Consider the following 10,791-nt stretch of genomic DNA (forward strand, 5'->3'; position numbering starts at 1 on the left):
AGGTGCGTGTTTGGAGGGAACAGCTGCTGGCTGTTGTGCTGCAGAGGCAGAGTGCGCTTTGCGCAGGGGCTCCAGCTCCTGCTGTCAACCTGCTCTACAGGCTTGGGGAGATACTTGGAGATGGGCAGCTCGGAGATCTGTGATCCCCCAGGGACCTGCGGGTGATTTCGTGGATGGACTTACGTTTCGTGTGCATTGCTATTTCACTTGGTTTCCCTAGATCCTGCTGCTACTTCACAGTCCCTGATTACTGAGCTCATGTAAAGCCACCTTCCAGCCTGAACCTGTCCCTGGGCCTGTAGCAACTACTGGACTGGCACACGGTCTTTTTTCGTAGTGAGCAGCGAGCTGACTCCTCTCAAATTCAGCTCCTATTGTGTATTAACAGGCTCTTGCAGGCGCTCATCGTGCCTGGCCAGGGGCATGTGGAAACATTACCTTGGTGTGTTGGTGTTTCTGACATTAATGAACTTAATTACAAACTGACAGAGAGGAGTATGGTTCTTAAAGCTCAATTTCTGACACATACAGAAAACTTTGACACAAAAGATATAGTAAAACTATACATGAATGTTGCTGACTCCTCTATGTTACTGCTCTGGCTGACAAGGATGAAGAGAAAAAAGTGGTTTGTAATCAACAGTAATTGCTAGTTAACAGTAGGGATGCGTGTCTGTGCAGAATTAATAGTGAAGCGTAAATGCTATCTCTTGTATAGAGAGTGAAAAGAATCTCTGTCTTTTTCTACTTTACCGCACAAATATTAGTGTATTCAGTGTTACGTTAAAAACAGTTTAAAGTGGTTTTATTTTTTTGCCACATGTCAGTCATCAGGTGATCTGTAAGTCTTACCAGGATTTCTTCTGTGCATATACTCTCTATAAAGAGGCATATGTTGGTCCCTATGTATCTTCATTTTTCATCTCTTAGTAACAGAATGGTTTTTCTTCTACAATGCATTCTTGTGATGTATTTTACTCTCTTAGCTGACTGCTATTTCTTGCTCAGTCCCTGGAAAGAAACTTGCTCCAAATGATGATCTACAAGACCATGGCTTCTTAGCCCATGCACCAGATCAACTAACTTTTAGAGACTGCCTTTACATATGTTGCTGAGAGCTGGTATTTCCACAAGGCCTTTCAGCATGGCTGACTCTCTGTGCTGTGTTGTATTGCACTAAATAGTTTAGTTAGTTATCGTTGCACTGGTGATGGGAAAAATGTTGCATCCCTTTCCATACCCCTTGTTTCCATGGTCTGTCCCAGGGGTGGCCCCTCCCCAGTGGCATCCCATTGGCTATGGTCCTCTTTCCCCGTCCCCTTCCCTAGAGTATAAAAGTGCCCTGCGAGGAGGCTGCAGCCTGTTTTCTACTTGGGTGGTTGCTGCAGAAGTGTCCTGTCTCAAGCCAATAAACAGGATACCTGCACCCACGTGTGGAAGAGCGCTTCTCTGTCTTTTGTCCTTTCGTCTATGCAAGTCCGTGTTGGGCTTGGGTTCGAGCTGGCTGGATTGGACCCATATAAAGCCCAGAGAACCACGGATTATTGCAGGTGGCGCTTATTGCAGTGCTGCTGCATGAGTTAGAATTGCATTCTCTAGGTTTGATAAAGCCATTGCTATTGTGTGCAGTTTCAGTGACTTGGACTAATATAACTGGATTTGGACTGTGGCTTTGCATTCTGGAGGAGGCAGGGGAAGTTATTTAGACTGTAACTGTTTTCCCTCAGAGAAGTAATTTGTTTGGGTTACTATACTGAATGATTGTATTGCGCAGTTACAGCAAATGCGTTGGAATAAGAAAATAATGAGTAAGAAAGCATTTCTGGCTGTTTGATTTTGATTTTGTTTTTAAATGACAGATGCTTTCTTTACCTATCGAAAGAATGTGCTTCTGGCGAAGAGCCCGTCCACCCAGATAGAAGGTGTCTTTGCTGCAACCAGAGGAAGATTGGTTCCAGAAGAGCAAGAAGCCCTTCTCCAGCGGTGGCTGGAGGAAGGAGCAGACAATCTGCCAGCCAGTGAGAGTGTTCCAACAGTGAGGAAAGTATCAGTTACACTCACTAGTGACTGGTTAGAAGGTTCAGAGCTATTGATGACCAGCCTCAGTGACCTGAATACGTCTCCGGAAGTCACCCAGTGTGCTGATCAGCAGCACTTGGAGCTAAATGCCTTGGCTTCTTCAGAACTGCAAGATCATGCAGTGGCTGAACTGGCCAGATTACCATCAGAGGAAACAGTGACTGTAGCAGGCAGTGCCCCTTGGGCAGCTGTGGTGCCACAGACAGATCACCAGACAGCTGGCTGTGCTGGTATCAACGTGGAGGTGCTGAATGATGACCCAGCTGTGCTGGCCTGGAGTTTAGCATGTGATGCAGAGGCAGTACCACCAGTGCTCCCAGCCCAGCCTATTCAGGATGCGGTGCCATTTTATCCTGTCTCAACAGAGGTGCCCTACCATGGTCAGTGATGGCTCCGAATCTACTGTTTAGTTTGGGATTGACATTTGTAGTGAATGTGGTCAGGTTATTGTGTTTGGTCTTGCTGTCAGCAAGACATTGATTGCCCCTGCAGAGTTGACAGGATCTGCTAGTGAAAACTGTAAAGTGAGTTTTTGCTGAGGAGGGGCTGGTCACACCTAGTGGTTTCTGTGCTGTGAGACTGTCTGGTCTGAATATCAATATATGTTCCTTACTGTTCTCAAATGCTGGCTTTTTACTCTAGGAATTACTGAAAAGTGAGTCTGGTGTTTCAGTATGCTTGACTCTGGTCATGTGTTATGCCATCCCTACAGACAACTGTCCAAAGATATCCAGAAAGAGCACCTGAAAACCAGAGTGGGCGTGGGTTTGCTCAGAGGCTAGAGTGCCCTAGCTTAGGGTGTGAGAATGGCTGTTCTCTGGGTCCCAGGGGAACCAAAGTATCAGCAAGGTTCCCAGTGCAGCTGTAACTTTGTTTTTTGTCTCTTGCATATAGAGATCTTATGGAGAGACTGGGAGGATCTTTCTGTCCAGCCCTGTGTCTTAGAGCAGGTCTCAAAAAACACTCCCCTCTTTGAATTTCGAGTCATGTCTTACAACATCCTTGCCCAGGACCTGGTGGAGCAGGGCCTTGATCTCTATGTGCACTGTCATCCAGACATCCTGAACTGGAACTACCGCCTTCCAAACCTTTTGCAAGAGATCCAGCATTGGGATCCTGACGTAAGTATGACTAAGCCCTCTCTACATCAGTGTCACCAGAATTTGAATTCCTTGTTTGATCTAACAGTATTAAGAGAAAAAGATGGGGGCAAGTCCTGGGAAGATACTGCCTGCTTGATAACTGGACACCGATTGGTCTGAGAGTGTTTGTGGACCTTCACAGACCGTGTTTTTGGTGTCTGTCTTGCTTCAATTGTAGAAACTAGTCATACTTTGATAGCAGGGCTTAACTTTTATAAACAGCAGAAGTAGAGGAAGAAGGACCAGTCTTCTAAGGCAGTGCAGGTGGGGAAGCCTGCATGGAAGAGGACTCCATGAATTTCTCTATTCTTTGAGTCCTCTTTGTGGGATGAAGGATCTTTTATCTCATCACTGGAAAACTGAATGATATGCTACTGTGACCCAGAAAGTTAGTGCTTTTCATCTGGAAAGTACGGGACAGAGTTGCGGTGATGACATTTCTGTTTGGAGGGTTGGCATGTGAATGCACTTTTCCACTTTCTTCCTTCCCCAAAACAAGGTAACTAGCAAATACTTGTGGATCAAGTGAGGTCTCTGCCTTCCTTCCAGGTTCTGTGTCTCCAGGAGGTGCAAGAGAACCATTACTGGGAGCAACTGGAACCAACATTCAAGGAGATGGGTATGTCCTGCTTTTGTGGGTCTGTACATCCAGCTCATGGGACTGGCCGAGCAGTGCTTCCTGCTTAACATCTTCAAAGCACTCAGTTTCAAGAGACCTCTTCCTATTTGCCAGGTGGCTGCTGGCCCTACTTCTGAACTATCTGCCCAGACCCTTATCCTTTCTTTTGCAATTGATGTCTCTGAGTTGAAAGATCAGAGTAACAAAACAGAGGGCCCTAGAAGGACAAGGAGAGAGAAAATACCCCAAATAATTAATAATAAAGGGTGGTTATTGAAAAGAGTTGGATATATTGCTGTACCCAAATGTAGTAGGAACCTTTTCTATGCAGACTTGCTGGGCCTGAGGTAGTGACTGGATAAACCTTTTAATAGGTGATGTTTCTTTTCAGGCTTTGCTTGCTTCTATAAACGGAGAACTGGGACGAAGACGGATGGATGTGCAGTGTGCTATAAGCGCAGCAGGTTCCAGCTGATCAGTCTCAGCCCCATAGAATACTTCCGGCCTGGCCTGGACATCCTCAACCGGGATAATGTGGGCTTGGTGCTGCTGCTGCAGCCTGTGCTCCCAGAAGGTCTAGGTCTGAAGGCAGTCAGTCCTTTCTGTGTGGCCAACACTCATGTGTTGTTCAATCCCCGTCGAGGAGATATCAAACTGGCCCAGGTGGCATTGCTGCTAGCAGAGATTGACAAAATTGCAAGAACTACTGAAGGCAGCTACTATCCTGTCATCTTGTGTGGAGACCTGAACTCTGTACCTGATTCTCCACTCTACAAATTCATACGGAATGGTGAACTTTCCTACCATGGGATGCCAGCCTGGAAGGTAGTTGCCAGCCAGAATTGGGATTGGATAGCTCTTTATTGTCTGCTGCTAGAGAAATGCATGGCTGCATTCTTCCTCTTGTGAGGAAATAGTCTTACTACTGAATTAAGTTATTCAGCAGTCTTCCCCAATGTCTCCAGCACTGCAGGGGAAAGAAGCGGACAAGTGCGCGCATGTTGTTCCCATCACTGCTCTTCTGGTTTCTCTTGGGGCACACTTGTGATAATAGATCGCTTACTATCAAGTCTTTTTTTTCCTTTCCTATGGAATTTTTGTGCCTGTGTGACTGGAAGTGTAGGGAAATGCAACTCCACCAAGACTTACTGAATTTTTTGTGGACGTTTGTTCTAAAAAAGTTTGAAGTGGGTCTCTTGTGGTGTCTTACTGTGTGTCTGTGATCAAATATATGGTTGTCATTCAAGCTAAATCATCACTTCAATAAGATACCTGTAAAGTATCTTGTCAGGTGACTTTTAGCTAATTGTATCTGTCTCCTAGAGCTGAAGGTTTACTATACCTTTACCATACTTTGAATATCTTAGCTCGCGCTTTTCTAAAAGGGCATTCTCCTGTCTTGCTCCTGGCAAGCAGGAGATACATGTACAATATATGTACATTGTCTATAGCTTGCACATCTGCTCTCTGTCACTGATGGTTGCTCTCCTTTCCTGGCCTTCTTGCAGGTGTCTGGTCAGGAAGACTTTTCCCAGCAATTGTATTCACGGAAGCTGCTGGCCCCACTGTGGCCAAGCTCACTGGGTGTAACAGACAAATGCCAGTATGTCACCCTGTGCCAGCCAAAGAAACCTGGTGAGCTCCAGTATTCACTGACAATATGAGTTTGCTCAGGATGGGCAGTTTGTGGGCCTTGCTGTCTCTCTGAGTAGCTTGGGCATGTGCTGCATGAAGAACTTGACAAAGATTCTCTGCTTCTGCTTTGTATATGAGTTAAATACATTTTTTTCCAGAACCTATTGGATTTCTGCCATTTTCTTTCTCTAGTCAGGAGCAGAATGTTCCTCTACCAGTAACACTTGCTCAATGTGTCTCTTTCATGTTCCCAGACTTACACTTTTGTGCAGTTGTAAACTATGTTCAGCAGGCATTGCTTTAATCTCTGGGTGTTTGGGGTGTGGTTTTGGATAGTATTTACAAACCACTGTAAAGAAATCATTCCTAAGATCCAGTTACAATCATGTCTGTTCTTTTCATCCATAGAGACGATTAAAAAAATGGAGCCCACACAAAATAGCTTTTGTTAAAATTTTGAATGTAGAACTTGTATTCAGCCTGATCTCCAGGAATGTTTTTCTCAGCAGACATTTCCTGGAGTTGCATACTAACTGATCTGCTTGAAAGTCCCTTGAACTTTTGGTGTCTCAGAGAGGACATTCTTACTTTGTGCTGACAATGACTGTTGCATCTGAGGGATAGGAATAGCTGTGCTCTGTTCTTCTACTTTTACACATCTGTTCTACATGTAGGTTATCAGGTGATTTCTAGTCTTATGGTATCAGAGTGCTTGGGCACAAAAGCCTCTCTCAAACTAAAGAGCTCTAAGAGGCCCAAAGGTCTAAAATATAGGTAGGTGTTCCCTGGACATGTGACTTTGCTGCAGTTACTTTCTTCTTTTAATTTGTGCTTTTCTCTGCAGGGAGACGTGAATACAGCCGGGACTTCCTGCTGCAGTTTCGCTTTTGCAATGCCGCCTGTGAACGACCGCCACAGCTGGTCCTCCTGGAAGGTGTGACAGATGCTAAGCCAGGTATTAAGGGAAGACTTTGCAACTTGTCAGTTTCCTAGCTCAGTGGAGCCTCTCTTCTGAGGACAGACTGAGAGAGTTTGGACTGGAGAAGAGAAAGCGCCACTGAGGCCTCATTGTGGCCTTCCAGTACTTAAAGTGGGCTTATAAAAAATGAGGGAAAGTGACTATTTACACAAGCATATAGTGATGGGACAAGTGGAATGGTTTTAAACTTCCTAAAATTCTTTACATAGAGGGTAGTAAGGCATTGGGCCAGGTTGCCCTGAGAAGTTGTGGATGCCACATCCCTGGAAAATGTTCAAGGCCAGGTTGTATGGGGCCCTGGGCAGCGTGATATAGTGGGTGACATCCTTGCCCATGGGATTGAGGGATGGAACTGGATGATCTTTAAGGCCTCTTCCAACCCAGGCCATTCTATAACTGTATGATTCTATGATTTCAAGGAAAACATGAGGTGGAGGTAATGCCTGGTGAGGAAAGGGAAAGGCAGAAGGGTGCCTTCTGTGACCGTGATTAGATTCCTTGAGAGCTCAGAGAAGTACACTTTCCTCCCTCACGCTGACTATGTTCCTTGAGATGCACTGATATTCAGCTTATTGAAGCTCTTTCTTCTAAACTTCTTTTAAGCTGAAACAGATATGTATATTTCTTTTTTCTGCTTCAAGACTTTGGGGACGGAGAACAACCTGAAGACTGTAATGATACACAATGGTCCCAGTGTAGGTGTCTCTGGACACTGGTAGCCAGTAGACATTCCTGCACCTCTGGGCCTTGTGGCATGGCTGGTTCTGCTTTCTCCATTTCTGTTCTGCCTTTCTAGACACCCTTTGAGTAAGCTGTAGGCTAAGACAAGCAAACTTTCTTTTGAGAGCAAATGTTGAAATACCTTGGACTTTGGTAATACTGAATGCTCTAAGGACATGTCCTCATCAGGACAGAATATGAGTTCTCAATTGTTTGCACTGATCTGCACTAGGAATGTTCCTGTTACTCTTACAGCTTGTGTTTCCTTTGGATATTTTCTTTTACGATATTCATGACTGGAAGCTATCTGCTCTTCTTGGGCAAAAAGATTCATTTGGTTTCAGGAGAAGCTTCTCAGACTTGGGATGAGCAGCCTGTTCTGGGATCTGTGTAGGTCTGGCTGGAATCTCTTTGCTCCTTTGCAGATCGCCCTGCACACTGGCCCAAGCCTACTGCCATGGTGAAAGACCCTGATCCTCAGCCATTCATCCCAAGGTAACTTGGTGCACCTTCAATGGCCACAGTCTTCAAACTCAACCTTGTTTTCCTGAAAATCTGGCTGAAGGAAAGACTGAAGTAAATGTGAGAGTGAAAGAGAGTAAGGAGGGCTATCTGGAAGAGCTAGGTCCACCCAGGATTGTCCCAGCAGCGGGATGCTGTTCTGTCAGTGTTGGTGAGATTGAGAATGAAGGGCATAGGCATATACAGGACTGGATATTAAAGACAAAGGAAATTCAGAGTCTGTCTTGCTTTGGTGTAAATGGAGCGAATAGTTCTGAAAGATTTTTTGTGCTCATAAAGTAGTTCAGACAGTTGCATCAGCAAGGGAACATTCAGCTGTGACTGCAGTACCAAAAAGGCATAATTCTCTTTCCTTTCTTGGTAAACAGTGACTGTTTGTGTGCAGGTGTTCAGGTGTTATCCAGCATGGCCTCAACCTGACCTCTGTCTACAGTCACTTCTTGCCACAGAGGGGACGCCCAGAGGTCACAACAATGCCCATGGGGCTTGGAGCCACTGTTGATTACATTTTCTACTCAGCAGAGCCTGTGGAGAACGAGGCGGGTGAGTGTGGCAGTGCAGGGCTTATCCCTGTGACATTGGAAGAGGACTGTGAGACAGGCCAGATGGGCAGTGCATTTCATTAAGCTGGTGGATCTACAGGATCTGTCTTTGAAATAATACACAAGATGGAAGTAACATTTGCTCATGTACCGAGAGAAGAGACTGTTTATCTTTGCTGTGAAAAAAATGTAGACTTTTGAGGAAGCTAGAACAGAATAGATTCTTTTCTTCTGTATAAATATCTTACTTGTGCTCCTGATAACAGGCAGTGCTGGGTCCTGAGTTCAAGGCTTGGACTTCTGGTCAGTCTGAGACCACATGCTTGCTGTTCTTGGAAGGAGGTGACTCTGGTTCTTTTACAGTGGCACCTTCTCTCTGCTGCCTGAAACAGGAGTTCTGTTGATGAATGACTGCATGTAAATGCATCCAGGAACTCTCTTGGAGCTGATTTGGGTCATGTCAGAATCAAGTTTGGGGAACCTGTTAGGAATGAAGAGATTAATTCCTCCTCAGGGGAGAATCTGAAGCTATTGCTAGGCCCCAGTTCAAGAAAGGAACTTCTCATGTAAGCAGCTACCTGGTGAATTTAGTGTATTCTTGCTTCCTATGCCTGCAAATATATGAAACCATGAACAGCAGTATTGTAGGGTGCTCCCTGCTTTCACACCTAGGCTCAAAGGTGCATGTAGTGTTTGTGCAGGCAGTCTTCATTTATCAGGGAAAGAACAGGAGAGGATTGACAAGCATCCCTCTGTGATTGTGTAGAGTTAATCTGTGGTGCCAGTCTCTGGTTGATATTTCTTTCCATTTTCTTTGTCAGGTCGCAGGCTGTACAAGGATGGAGCCCTGAAGCTGCTTGGCCGTCTTTCTCTTCTCTCTGAAGATGTCCTCTTGATGGCAAATGGCTTACCAAATTCTTTTTGTTCATCTGATCATCTCTGCCTGCTGGCTAGCTTTGGGTTGGAGATCTCCAGCCTTAGAGAGAGTTAGTGTTAGTTACCTTTCCCTAAAGAAAAGTTGTTCTGAATACAGCAGTTGAGACTCTGGATTGCACAACCTGCTTGCAAGAAAACCCTTTTCCTTTTCATATCCTAAAAATCCTTTTCTCCCCTCACACCCTCACTAAATGCAGGGATGGGAGAGTTGGAGCACTTTTTGCATTGGTGTGTTCTGCATCTCAGCAAACCTGAGCTGTGTTCCCAGTGGGCTGCCAGGTGTATTCAGCCATTAGCATCTCTTTAAGAGATCCTTGTTCCACTGCCTTGGTTAGCAGGTGTTTTTGTGCTGCAGAAACCAACATAACACCCATGGTTATTTGTCCCTGTGTAAGATTTTCAAGGAGCTGGAAAAGAGAGGGGCAATGCTATCTGCTTTTGGTTAGTTTAATTGCTACCAAGGAGCATGGAATGTATATGTCAATACTCTTTCACACCAAAACAAGTTCTTTTATTTCTTTTAATTTCTCAGTAATAGTTCAGTACTTTCAGGGCTAGTTGTTGTGTTGCCTTTCAGATTGGATCTGCTACTGCTTAGAAATGTCTTTTACTTAATAATCTGTAAGGGCTGACTTGCTGACAGAAGGGTTTGTGTGGTGTAACAGTTTCTACAAGAAACTGCTTGCTGTGACTAATGGACCAGGGGATGGGATTGCCAGAAATGGAACCAGGGGTTCTACAGAGCCACTCACAGCAGCTCTAGAACTGCAGCAAAAGCCTAGAAGGCTTGGGGAAGGCTTCCTTCCTTTCTAGCAGTCTCAGAATGGTACCTAATTTGTCATTTTTAGTAAAAATATTTAGGACCTTCCCAGTGAATATTCTGTGGAAAAAATTACCCTGTAAGGCATGATAACCCCAGAAGGCTATAACTCTGGTTGTCCCAAAAGAGAGATGAAGATGGAAGACATGTGAGAGTCAGCAGAGCCGTCAGATGGAATAGCTGATCTTGTCACTTGCCCTGTTCTTTGTGCACTTCCTATTGCATTCAGCCTGCCAGGGGTCGATAGCCAACCTGTAGTATGCATCTCCTGCGCCAGACTGAAGTCCATGCTGCATCCTTCTTCTGCACCAGGCCATGTTTAGGTGTAGATAGAACTCTTAGGATCAACTCCTGACTCTTGACATGTGTTGGGATGACGGGGAGGGCTGTGTCACTTGGAGCCAGACTGCAGTCACTTGGATCCCAGTGTACCTTTGGTGTTCTGCTTTTTGTCCAGTACAAAAGCAGTTGAGCTGTACCTGTTCCTAGAGTAAATTCCCCAGTTCAACCTGACATTTGGTGCTCAGTTTTTCCTTAAGAGATAAAACCAGTCTTGGCAGAAACCAATATTAGCAGAAACATTATCAATCTTCTGTTCACAAACAAGGCAGGAAATCCGGTCCCACCTCAGGTTTTTACAGGAAGGTACAGGAGACTTGAAACATTGTTTATTCTTCATGCTCTATATTGAGGGACTTTGATATTTTAAATGTTATTCTTTATTGAAAAATAAAATACTGCTAATCTAAGAAAATACCACAAAGTAACTGTGGCACCTTGTATTTCTGGCTGCTGAA

General features: G+C 44.9%; 1 protein-coding gene across 1 annotated transcript; it reads left to right on the top strand.

Annotated features, from left to right (window-relative positions):
• The first annotated feature begins 1,836 nt into the window (after positions 1–1,836).
• On the top strand, positions 1,837–10,757 carry ANGEL1 (angel homolog 1). Its single transcript, XM_014311479.2, has 9 exons — positions 1,837–2,459; positions 2,974–3,200; positions 3,771–3,840; positions 4,232–4,665; positions 5,349–5,475; positions 6,320–6,430; positions 7,600–7,669; positions 8,082–8,239; positions 9,060–10,757. Exons 1-9 carry the CDS (start codon positions 1,853–1,855, stop codon positions 9,227–9,229), a joined length of 1,974 nt encoding a protein of 657 aa, XP_014166954.1. The 5' UTR covers positions 1,837–1,852; the 3' UTR covers positions 9,230–10,757.
• Positions 10,758–10,791: the final 34 nt, after the last annotated feature.

The sequence above is a fragment of the Geospiza fortis genome, unplaced genomic scaffold (genome assembly GCF_000277835.1).
Source record: "Geospiza fortis unplaced genomic scaffold, GeoFor_1.0 scaffold54, whole genome shotgun sequence".
In the NCBI taxonomy this organism is placed as follows: Eukaryota; Metazoa; Chordata; class Aves; order Passeriformes; family Thraupidae; genus Geospiza; species Geospiza fortis.

Excerpts from the sequence above, each read along its gene's own strand:
- ANGEL1 (XM_014311479.2), top strand. The coding sequence starts at position 1,853 with ATGACAGATGCTTTCTTTACCTATCGAAAGAATGTGCTTCTGGCGAAG. Across the intron at positions 7,670-8,081 it reads CCTCAGCCATTCATCCCAAG|GTGTTCAGGTGTTATCCAGC; the intron begins GTAACTTGGTGC and ends GTTTGTGTGCAG. Across the intron at positions 8,240-9,059 it reads GCCTGTGGAGAACGAGGCGG|GTCGCAGGCTGTACAAGGAT; the intron begins GTGAGTGTGGCA and ends TTTCTTTGTCAG.